This window comes from Oryctolagus cuniculus, chromosome 6 (assembly GCF_051225735.1).
Source record: "Oryctolagus cuniculus isolate XC-2025 breed Fujian yellow rabbit chromosome 6, ASM5122573v1, whole genome shotgun sequence".
In the NCBI taxonomy this organism is placed as follows: domain Eukaryota; kingdom Metazoa; phylum Chordata; class Mammalia; order Lagomorpha; family Leporidae; genus Oryctolagus; species Oryctolagus cuniculus.
The window spans coordinates 39,710,465-39,722,823 of NC_142872.1; the positions used below are offsets into that span (position 1 = coordinate 39,710,465).

A 12,359-nucleotide genomic window follows, 5' to 3' on the forward strand; every position below is an offset into this window, starting at 1 on the left:
AATCAGCAATATTCTCTGAGGATACTGCCCATCGGTTCTACCTTCCTACTGCCCCGATTCCTTTTCTGTCCTGTAACCCGTGTTTATTTTTTTAGCTTTTGTTGTAATTTTGTAAGTTAGCTAAAATCTTCCACTAAATTTATTTATTGATTCAGTGAAAGAAAATACTTTTTCTTTTGTTTAGATTCAGAAAACCCAACACTTGTTGAGAGAGAGAGAGATCTTCCATCCGCTGGTTCACTCCCCAACTGGCCACAACAGCCGGAGCTGCACCAATTCAAAGCCAGGAGCCAGGAGCTTCTTCCAGGTCTCCCATGTAGGTGCAGGGGCCCAAACACCAGGGCCATCTTCCACTGCTCTCGTAGCCATAGCAGAGAGCTGGATTGGAAGTGGAGCAGCCAGGTTTCAAACTGGCGCCCATATGGGATGCTGGCACTGCAGGCAGTGGCTTTACCCGCTATGCCACAGCACTTATTTCTTAATTGGACCAATAATGCCATTGTGAATAAGAAAACCCTTCCTCGTGTGGACTGGGCCATTCATTGTAGAACACTGAGCATACTTGGATCTTACCTAGTGAAAACTATTAACATCTCCCAATCATTGTGATAAACAAGAAACACTCTCACTCATCCTTGAGGAAGAGAGAATTCTTCCTTGTGTGGACTGGGCCACTCACTGCAGAGTATTTAGCATCCCCAGTTCTCACCCAATGAAAGCTATTAACATCCTCCAACCACTGTGATAATAGCAACCCCTCACCCCACCCAGAGTCAGGGGTGGGTGGTAGTACCATCCTGTTTCAAATCAGCAAGACCTAACTAACACAAGTGGTAAGACTAATCAAGCAATACAATCCACTGCAGAATGACTGGAAGCTAGAGTTAAGCAGGAAGAAAACGTAGAAGCATTGGTAGTCTCAGTACCTAAGGACAGGCACATTAACATCCTAGAATACATTCATCAGTAAACCTTTTATACAACATCACAATAGCATGTATGATATACATGCTTTTCATTTTACAAAATAGTAACTACAGCATATACTCTTCACTTAACAGAGCACTGTGGCTACACAGATGAAATCAGTGAATCTTGTTTTTTTCTGATTCCTCCCTACAGTAGGAAAAAAAAATTTCAAGGACCTACGAAAATGGAACCTATCCAGCCTTCCAGGTCCTCCCTTCCTATGGCTAAAACTTTCTTCTGTAACCAATTGTATTGCCTCTCCTGAGAAGTCCTTACATTCCTGCCTTTGGATTTTCACTCATTCTCCCACCTTGGCCGCCCCTTTCCCTCCAAGCTGCCTTCCAATGCCCGGCCAAGACATACCCCTTGGAAGTGGCTTTGCCTGCTCCAGTGATCTCTGCCAGGCAGTTCACAATACACACCCATGACTCAGGTGGTGTTAGTGGCATTCTAGTCTGTCACCAACATATCATATGATATTCAACATTTTCTGTTTTAAAAGACACCCCTCTTGGGCTGTAAATGCCTCAAGACAGCACCTGCCTTGACAAAAACTGTAGATAAGGAGCTGGCATCCCATGTGGGCACCAGTTCAAGTCCTGGATGCTCCACTTCCAATCCAGCTCTCTGCTAATATGCCTGGGAAAAGCAACAGAAGATGGCCCAAGTGTTTGGGTCCCTGCATCCTCATGAAAGACAAGGAATAAGCTCCTGGCTTGTGGCTTCAGCCTGGACTGTGCAGTGAACTAGCATATGGAAGATCTCTCTCTCTCTCTCTCTTTCTCTCTTTCTGTCTCTCCCTCTCTCTGTAATTCTGACTTTCAAATAAATCTTTAAAATACTGTAGATGACAAATAAGTGCAAATAGAAATAAATTCAGAAGCTAAAGTTCTACAGATAGGAAATTGCTTTCAGAAAAATAATCTAGAAATGTATTTTCGAGAGCCTTCAAAATAAACTCATTCACTTGATAACTCTAAGAATACAAAGGGTTTTCAGAAAGTGCATAGAAATGTATATTTTGGAAAAACTATGCATGAATTTTTAAAAATTGCATCAAAGTAAACTTATCTTTTAATTCTAATTCCAAGGAACCTTTTGATGTGCCCTTGTAAATACTCAGGAAATAAAGGGCTACACAAAGAATTGTGTGCCACTGCAACCAAGTCAAGCAGAAAAACAAAGGCAAACAAAGGAAATATCCATAATGAAAGACTAATTGTTGTGAACTTGTGTGATGGAACTAAGAAAAATTACACTGAAAAAATGTAAGGGGGCCGATGCCATGGCATAGCAGGTAAAATTGCCACCTGCAGTTCCAGCATCCCATATGGTCGCCTGTTCAAGTCCTGGCTGTTCCACTTCTGTTCCAGCTCTCTACTATGGCCTAGAAAAGCCCTGCAGGATGGCCTAGGTCCTTGGGCCCCTGCACCTGCATGGGAGACCTGGAAGAAGCTCCTGGCTCCTGGCTTTGGATCCGCGCAGCTCTGGCTGTTGCAGCCACCCATCTGGGGAGTGAACTAGCAGAGTTAAGACCTCTCTCTCTCTCTCCGCCTCTAACTCTGCCTTTCAAATAAATAAATAAATCTTAAAAAAAAAAAACAAATAAAAATATAAGGACATTGATAAATGCAAGCCAGTTAATGCTAAATTATAGTCACAAATGATTGGATTAGGAAATATTTTGTTACTTTGTTATGTTTTATTTTATTTTGCTTTACACAACTTTAAAAACTTGCTCTGGTGTCAGAGGGCTGAGGCTTTTAATCTCACCTCCAATACTTAATATACATTCTGGAGCTTGTAACCACAATTTTCACATCTGAAAACCTGGAATAACCACATTATGTACTCTACAAAGGTCATGGAGACAATTAGATGAGGGAAAACATGAGAAGTGCTTAGCACTGTATCTGACAACAGAAGCTAATTATAGGGGCTGGCACTGCGGAATAGCGGGTAAAGCTGCCGTCTACAGTGCTGGCATCCCATATGGGCACCAGTTTAATGTAGATGACAAATAAGTGCAAATAGAAATAAATTCAGAAGTGGCTGCTCCACTTCTGACCCAGCTCTCTGATATGGCCTGGGAAACCAGTAGAAGACGGCCCAAGTGCTTGAGCCTCTGTACCCAGGTGGGATACCCAGAAGAAGCTCCTGGCTCCTGGCTTTGGATGGGCCCAGCTCTGGCCATTGCGCCCATTTGGGGAGTGAATCAATGGATCGAAGATTTGTTTCTGCTTCTGCCTCTCTGTAGCTTTACCTTCCAAATAAGTAAGTAAATCTTAAAAAAAAAAAAAAAAAAAAGACATGCTGGAAGTATAGAAAACACTCTGGATTTCAAAGACTTAGTATTCAAGAAAATACGTAAAAAATTTTTTAAATAAACGAATTCACTATATATATAATTCATTACACATATATAATTCATTATATAAAATCAGCTAATTCATAGTAGGCATTCACAAATGCCTACTATGTTTTTCACCTTCTACTTAACTTTTTTACATTTTTGAATTCCTGATATTATAAACAGAAATAAGAGCCCTAAAGTAATTTTTTGTTCTGTTTATTGATTAATGGTAACTTCTGTCATTACCCATGTTATTTTGCTCAAATTGTTACAAGACAACTTGTGGATAAGAGCAGAAAGAACCCCTGGGAACCACAACTGTAAAGCTACAGCATGAGTACTTCAAGGTAGATAAAGACGACCCAAAGAGGACTGGGAATCATCAAACAGGACCTGTAGCAATTTTAGAAGCATTCAGTACGCTTAAGCTCCAATGCAGGAGGACTGACAGAGTCCAAGGGTCATTCCAGCTCAGGACTTTGGAGACCAACCTTGAGGTTAAGTCCAAGATCCTGGCCAAAGGGCACTGTGGCAAAAGCAACCACAAGGGAATCTGCAGATACGTGAGTTGTTGGGGGTGGGGAAGGGGAGAAGAGTTGGTTCTTTGATAACATCCAGATAGATATTTAGTTCAACCAGGACTCAAAGAGAAGGAATTTGTTAAAAACAAAAAAATACAAGTAGCAGAGGAGCCTCCCTTCTCCACGTCTCTCCCCCTCCCACCTTCTCTAAAAGACTGTACCTGCTTTAGATTATCGGCCAGAAACACAATGTACACACAGCAGAAGCCCAGCTGGGTGACAATAAGGAAGAAGCTCACAATATGCCTAGAAAGGAGGGAGAGGGAGAGAAAGAAAACTTGCCATGAACAAGTAGACGTGCGAATCTGACGCTGTCCCCAGCACCCTCCATCACAGCCAACTGGGGCAGTAAGAAGGGAGGTGACAGCGGTTCTTTGTCTGATTTAAAAAACAATGGTTCCCAACCACCCTCAGCTCGGCCAGCAGTAAAGTTCTTCGTGGCAGGAACCTCTCCTCACTCCTGGCTCTACAGCATTCCCCGACGTTGACAGTACTAGAGGCAGGGCAGACGCATGAGGTTTTATTAGCATTCAACATTTATTAGCATTCAACATTGTCCCTACCATGTGCCAGACAGGATGTTAGACGCTGAGGCTGAACACATAAACATGGCCTCTTCCTCTCGTGGTTTACGGGCTAGCGGGAGATATGGAGAAATGTATCACACGGCCTAGGCCATGGTAGCGAGGGCATTTCACCCTAATTATGGGCAGACAGCCACCTTAGAAAAACCAATACCTGAGTGAGAGTCACTTGGGAATGGGAAAAAAGAGATAAAAAAGGAGGGGAATGGGGCCGGCGCTGTGGCTCACTTGGTTAATCCTCCACCTGCGACGCTGGCATCCCATATGGGTGCCAGTCCTGGTCCTGGCTGCTCCTCTTCCAGTCCAGCTCTCTGCTGTGGCCCAGGAGGGCAGCGGAGGATGGCCCAAGTGTTTGGGCCCCTGCACCCGCATGGGAGACCAGGACAAAGCACCTGGCTCCCGGCTTCGGATCAGTGCAGCGCCTGCCGTTGCGGCCATTTGGGGAGTGAACCAACGGAGGGAAGACCTTTCTCTCTGTCTTTCTGTCTAACTCTATCTGTTGAATAAAAAAAAAAAAAAAAAAAAAAAAAGGAGGGGGAATAGACAGGGAAGGGAGGAGTAGAGGAAAGAGGGGGGAAGTGAGGAAAGAGCATTTCAGGAGAGTCCACTGCAGAGTAAGACTGAAGGCTACGAGTCTGTTTAGGTGATTTTTGCAAAAAATGGAAGTGGAAGATGGTGGCAGCCTGGACAGAGACATGGCCATTAGGAAGACAGATTTAGAGCATTTTAAGAAATACAAGCATGAGGGCCAGCATGGTGGCACAGCAAGTTAAACTGCTGCCTGCAACGTCAGTATGCCATACGAACACCAGTTTGAGTGCTGCCTGTCCCATTTCCAATCCAGTTGCCTGCTAATGTACCTGGGAAAGCAGCTGAAGGTGGCCCAGATCCTTCCAGGCTCCTGGAGTGGCTAGACATTGCAGCCATTTGAGGACTGAACTAGCAGGTGGAAGACCTTTCCCTCTCTCTGTAACTCTATTATTAAATTAAATAAAAAATAAATCTTCAAAAAGTACAAGGGTGGGGCCAGCGCTATGGCATAGCGGGTTAAAGCCCTGGCCTGCAGTGCTGGCATCCCATATGGGCGCCGGTTCTAGTCCCGGCTGCTCTTCTTCCAATTCAGCCCTCTGCTATGGTCTGGAAAAGCAGTAGAAGATGGCCCAAGTCCCTGGGCCCCTGAACTTGCGTAGGAGATCCGGAGGAGGTTCCTGGTTCCTGGCTTCGGATTGGCGTAGCTCTGGCCATTGTGGCCATCTAGGAAGTGAAACAGAGGGTGGAAGATCTCTCTCTCTGTCTCTCTTTCTCTCTGTAACTCTTTCAAGTAAATAAAATAAATCTTTTTTTTTTAAAAAAAAAGTACAAGGGTATATCAAATGCTCATAAAAATGGAATTAAAAGATAAGTTTACTTTGATGTAAAAATATTTGTGATCCACGCAACATGAGAGATCTTCAAAAAATTTGTAATGGGGCTGGCTCTGTGGCATAGCAGGTAAAGCCGCTGCCTGAAGTGCCAGCATTCCATATGGGCACTGGTTTGAGTCTTGGCTGCTACATTTCCAATCCAGCTCTCTGCTCTGGCCTGGGAAAGCAGTGGAGGATAGCCCAAGTCCTTGGGCCCCTGCACCCATTTGGGAGACCAGGAAGAAGCTCCTGGCTCCTGGCTTTGAATTGGTGCAGCTCTGGCTGTTGTAGCCATTTGGGGGGTGAACCAGCAGATCGAAGACTTCTCTGTCTCTCCTTCTCTCTCTGTGTAACTCTGACTTTCAAATAAATAAATAAATCTTTTAAAAAAAAGTTTGTAAAAATATGTATTACAAAAAACTATACATGAGTTTAAAATCGCTTTGCATCAAAATAAAAGTGTCTTTTAATTCCACTTTTCCATAAACTTTTCAAAGTATCCTTGTACTATGAAGGCAGAACTTATAGAATTTGGAAATCACCCATGTCTTTTGGTGAGGGAAGGAAATAATATAAGGTAATATATAGGCTTTTTGTTTTCTAAAAGATTTATTTATTAGAAAGGTGGTGTTACAGAGAGAGAGAGAGAGATCTTTCATCTGCTGATTCAATCTCCAAATGGCTGCAACAACTAGGGCTTAGCCAGGCTGAACCCAGACATCAGGAGCTTCATCTGGGTTTCCCACATGGGTGCAGTGGCCCAAGTCTTGTACCGTCTTCTGCTGCTTTTCCCAGGAACATTAGCAGGGAGCTGCATCAGAAGCAGAGCAGCCAGGACTCGAACTGGCACCCAGAAGGGATGCTGGCATCACAGGTAAGCAGCTCTACCCATTATGCTACAACACCAGTCCCTGATATATAGCCTTTTGACTTGAACAGCAAAACGAACTGGGAACCTTAGAAAGAAGAAGAGGTTTTAGGAGAAGGAGAAGAAAAGCAGTCAGCATCTGAATTGTTGCGCTGGAGGTTCCTGTGGGAGGTAATCAAATCCCAGGGTCCAGACGTGCTGAGCTGTAGGTAAAGGACAAAGCTGTGCACAGGCCAATCAGTGTTGCAGAGCGAGAAAGGGAAGGCAGCCTTCAAAACTCTGGAGAACACTGACACTTATAGAAGCGATGAGCTGACAACAAACGCAGAGGAATGGTCAGGAAGGCAGGAGGGAATCTAGGGAGGAGGGTCCATGGAAGGCAAGTGGGGAGAGAATGTTTGGAAAATGGAAGAGTTGACTGTTCGCACTACTGCTGAGAGGGTCTCTAGGGTAAGGAAGGTGCAGCGTGGGACTCTCTTGCGACACTGACGGATGGGACTTCAGTAGAGTTACAAGGACAGGGAATCCAGGTGACCCTGAGAGAGGTGTGAATGGCCGGGAAAGAAGTAAACTCAGGGTGGGCCTTGAAGCCAGGGTGAGCTCGGGTCTCCATGGTGCCCTTATTCTCCCTCACTGGAGTTTCATGGACCAAAGCACTTCTGGCCATGCTGCAGACATTCACTGGGTATTTGTTGACTGACTGCATATGAAATACAAGATAGGATGGAGAAGAAGAAAAGTGGATACCCTTGAATGCTGAGAGCAGAGCTTGTAGTAAAGGATTTCCAGTTACAGGAGAGGTGCTGACTTAGTGGGACCCGGTCCCTCGTAGGAGGAAGAAAGCTTTTTTTATGTGCCTGAGTGAGTGGGAGAATTTGAGGGGCTGTGGCAGGCCAAAGTCTGGTCCTACAGCTGGAAATTTCTGGCCATTATCCCAGAGCTTTCCTAAAGTGTGCAGAGGCTGGACTTCTGGATGCCATGTATGATCGTGAGCTTTGGGCTAAGGGTGGTGCCAGGCCCCTGAGGCCTTGTAGATTACATCACACAGGCAGGGGCCTGTCACGAGTACTGCAGTAGTCTGGGGTACCACAGTTCAAGGGAGACTGGCGATCTTGATGGGGCTTAGGAAACAGGATGAAGTGGGGACAGGTCTAACAGCATGGGCAAAGGAGCAGCTTCGTCCCAAGCTTCAGAAGACCACAGGTGCTGACTTACTCTGTGCCACCCCTGAGGGCTAAAAGGTGGGATTTTCAGGGCATAAGAATTCAGGCTAACAAAAGGTCCTTAATGTCTTGGTCTTTTCTGCTCCTGTCGCTACGCACTCTCCCTAACAGGCCTCTTCTGCCCTGGATTCGTGGCTGCTGACTTTAATTCTGCATCACCTGCAGACCCACAAGTTCCCTCTCGACCATTCCCGCTCGAATGGCTCGTAGGCTCCTCAAACCCAGCTGGTCCAGAATAGAAGTCTTCAGGAAATCTGAGTCAGTCTCGACTTTTCCATTTCTCTCTCTCCCAGGACTGAGTTAGTGACCGAGTCACCTGCTTCAGTCCCTCTTGGACCAGATGGGTCGCAGCCACAATCACCACTGTCTGGCTGTTGTCCAGGGCCTCCTCGTGTGCCTGAATCCATCTGTAAATGTTCCCTTATCATCTGTTCTCACTGAAGCCGGATATATGTTTGAATAATGCAAATATGATTACTTGGTTGCCTTTAAGAAAAGAGCAGAACCTTTGAGCAAGCCTGCAATGTACAACTTGATTGCACACCAGACTCCTTCTTCAATTTCACCTCCCTGACTCTGTCCTCGAGCTGCCTTGTCCTTCTGTTCCCTGAAGTAGTCAAATAGACCTTCCTCTTCAAAGCCTTCATGCCTGCTCTTCTGTCTTCCTGGAGGGCCTCCAGACCTCTGCCCACTTTCCCCTAGGGAATTCCTCCTCCTTCAGAACTCATCTCAACTGTTCCAGCCTAGGACTCCCCCTCCACCCCCCCCCCAGATCTCCTTACTTGCTCAGTATCAACCAGTCTTGTTCCCTATGGTGCAATCCCAGGACCTGGCACATATAAGCAAAGTAGTGTAATAAAAGAGTGAATTTTGTTAAAACTGAATAGCAAAGTAATGAGCACCCTGTCTTTGGAGCTGTGCAAGAAGGAGGACTGAATCCACAATGCCATCAATGAACCCCTTCCCCATGGAAAATCTGACATTCTGTGCCACGAGACCCATCCTTCCACGGAAGCAGACATCCCCGACAACAGCTATTTCCCCTCCTGTATCCCATCCCCCTGTAGGCAAAGAAAGAACAAGATACCTTCCCCACTGGGCGTGGTCGCGGAGCCAGGCGCTGGGGCTGGCTTCTAGCCCATGCATCACTGTGTCCCCATAGTCCATGAAGGGCTTGTTAAGCCTGCAAGAGAGAGTACAAACACACTTGCCTGGGTTTAACCTGAGATAACACACTCAAAAGTCAGAGGACACAGCTAGATAGCAGAAAGAACTATGGGGCAGAGACCCAAGCTCCAAGTTAGCCTTTGACACCTGGCTGTAATTCCTCGGTGGCTGGTTTTCCTCACCTGCCCAGTGAGGCAGTTATTAGTGAGCAAGAGTCACAACGCACACCTTGCATGGGAACAGAGATTTTCCTACCCATGACTCCCACTGGATCCTCATGAGAATTCTCCGAGGCGGGGTCAGGCATAGCTTGTTTATGCCCAACTGACAGATGGGCCAACCAGATAAGCACAATGGCCTGATTGAAATCACCTGATTAGCCACACCAGCGAGCTTCATCTTGGACACTCCGCTCTTCCTCCCGGCCTTGTTGGAGAAAACTAAGAAGTAAACGCTTGCTCTATGTAGGATGTTTCTGGGGTGGCCCTGATGACCAAGCACCAAAGGAACTGACACCAAGAAATTGTTTTCCTCACCTGTGGCAGAAGTGCTGGGCGCACCTGACCAGGATGTGCATACAGTGGCATGCGATGAAGCCCATCACCAGCAGACTGAGGGGGCCCATCTGGAAGGAAGGGGCAAAGGAAGAGAAAAGAATGGATTCATGAAGAGTACTGTGTGGAGGGATCTGGGACACTGAACTCATTAAAGACGCAAACAACTGGGGCCAGGGCTGTTGTATAGTGGGCTGGGCTGCGGCGCCAGCATCTCATGTGAGCACTGATTCATGTCCCAGCTGCTCCTCTTTGATCCAGCTCCCTGCTAATGGCTTGGGAAAACAGTGGAAGATGGCCCAAGCCTTTGGGCCCCTGCACCTGTGTGGGAGACCCGGAAGAAGTTTCTGGCTCTTGGCTTCAGATCAGCCAAGCTCCAAACATTGAGGTCATTTGGGGAGCGAACCAATGGATGGAAGACCTCTTTCTCTCTCTCCTCTGCCATTCTGTAACTCTGCCTTTCAAATAAATGAATAAATCCTTTTAAAAAAAAAAAAAAGATGCAAAGAACTTTCTTGCAAACTGGTTTGTAAGTTCTTCGTAGCAGCAACAAGTTTTTCAAATATAATGTCAAGTAGTATTCCAATATGGCAGATAAGACAGTCACACTGGGGTAGTGCGGTGGGAATAGGGGCTTCAGAATCCTGACCATGTGTTTCCTTGGGGACTCCTGAGGCATCTTTAAGGAGACCTGGTGCTCTATGGAGCATTATTGGAAAACTGGTCAGAGTCCGACCCTTGCATTCCACAAGGAGGGAACCGAGCCCCCGAGAGCAGATGAATGGCTATGCAAGGTCACAGAGGCGGAGGCAGAGCCAGCACTCAAAGTCAAGGCAGAAGTCTGTACTTCAAGTCAGGACCAAGCGGCCCCTCAGCCAGACTGCTCTTGGCAGGCTATTGTAAACCGCCAGAGCCTCTCTTGCTCCCTCCCTCCTACAGCCCAGCGCTAAGGGCCCCACCAGCAGCAGTCCCTCTTACCAAGATGCCTGCATTCTTCACAGCCAGGGGTAGTCCCAGGATGCCTGTGCCCATGTTGCCTTTCAGTAGGTGAATCAAGGTCTGGAACTCTCTGAAGGAGAGGAAGGAGATGCGAGGGTATGGGTGTGTGGACGGGGAGGAGATCCAGCAGCCACTGCTTCTCACATGCCAGCATGTGAGTTGGGTGCTCTTGGTGGGCTGCTGGCCGTCTCTGGGTGCCATGTTCTCATCCAACATCCAGGCCTTCCACACGGTGGCCAACCATTCCAGTTTTCCCAGAACTGTTCTGGCATCAGCAGCTAACATTCAACAGATGCAACTGTAACACTCATGTTGAGACTGACCTCAGCATTTTAAGGAGATATCTGCATTACTGGCTTCAATGCTCTCCTTAAGATGACAGAGGGGTACAGTTAACATTAGTTTACAGAAGAGGAAACCAAGGTACAGAGATTGTTTTTAGATGTTTTAATTTATTAGAAAGGCAGAGTTAGAGAGGAAGAAAGAGAGAAAAAAAGAGATCTTCCTTTTGCTGCTTTACTCCCCTAGATAGCTACAACAGCCAGGGCTGGGCCAGGCTGAAGCCAGGAGCCAGGAACTTCTGGGTTTCCCAGGTGGGTACAGGGCCTCAAGCACTTGTGCTATCCTCCGATGCTTTCCCAGGCACATTAGCAGGCAACTGGATCAGAAGTGGAGCAGCCAGGATTTGAACCAGTACCCATATGGGATGCTGGTCTTGCAGGTGGCAGTTTAACTCAATAAGCCACGATGCTGGCCCCACAGAGATTGTTAATAACTTGTCTAAGGACATACTGGGGAGCCAGAGTTTGAATCCAGGGGTGTTCTTCATCCCCACTCTAGCTGAGCTGCCTCTGGGAGACAGCCAGACAGAATGAATAAAACGATGGTCTGTGTTATAACTGTGGAAGTTGAGGCTCTGAGTGGGGACAGCCACTAGCTCAAGGCTTTAACACCAGTCACAGACAGGATTGAACTCCAAGAAAGGGAAAATGGCAGGCAGCAGAGGGATCACCGTGACTTCTGAATAAATAGGTCTGGTGAACTAGTCCCCAGCTGGAGTCTGGCAGGACAGGGTCACATGGAGATTGGGTTCCAGAGGGTTTTTTGGTTTGTTTCTCATTGCAAGACATCAAGTCTAGGGATTGGCATGCCCACCTCCCACCCCCACCCCCCACAACTAAAACAAAACCCCAGATCCTGTCTTTAAGGCAGATGTGAAGGTTGATAGAGAAGACAAGGTCTAGACCATCAGGGACAAAACTTCCAGGGAGGCAACTTCTCTGCTGGTGAATTAGAAAGCAAGCCTGGGGGCTGGCACTGTGGCACAGTGGGTTAAAGCCCTGGTCTGAAGCACCGGCATCCCATATGGGCACCTGTTTGAGACCCAGCTGCTCCAGCTCTCTGCTATGGCCTGGGATAGCAGTGGAAGATGGCCCAAGTCCTTGGGCCCCTGCACCAGCATGGGAAACCCGGAAGAAGCTCCTGGCTCCTGGCTTCGGGTTGGCACAGCTCCGGCTATTGAGGCCAATTGGGGAGTGAACCAGCGGATGGAAGACCTCTCTCTCTCTCTCTCTCTCTCTCTCTCTCTCTGCCTCTCCTGTCTCCTCTCTCTGTGTAACTCTGAATTTCAAATAAATAAATATTTAAAAGAGAGAGAG

The 12,359-nt window shown here is 46.9% G+C and overlaps 1 protein-coding gene across 3 annotated transcripts in view; it reads right to left on the bottom strand.

Moving 5' to 3' along the window:
* SLC36A2 (solute carrier family 36 member 2) overlaps positions 1-12,359 on the bottom strand; it is a 33,242-nt gene that overhangs the window by 17,806 nt on the left and 3,077 nt on the right. For 2 of the 3 annotated variants that reach the window (XM_002710321.6, XM_070076338.2), the window contains exons 2-5: positions 10,681-10,771; positions 9,685-9,773; positions 9,069-9,164; positions 4,065-4,149 (exon numbers count right to left, since the gene is read on the bottom strand). In XM_002710321.6, the coding sequence (XP_002710367.4) occupies positions 4,065-4,149; positions 9,069-9,164; positions 9,685-9,773; positions 10,681-10,771 (361 nt within the window). Of the gene's footprint in view, positions 1-4,064; positions 4,150-9,068; positions 9,165-9,330; positions 9,442-9,684; positions 9,774-10,680; positions 10,772-12,359 lie in introns of those variants that run through there. The other variant, XM_089336135.1, reaches the window with a different exon arrangement.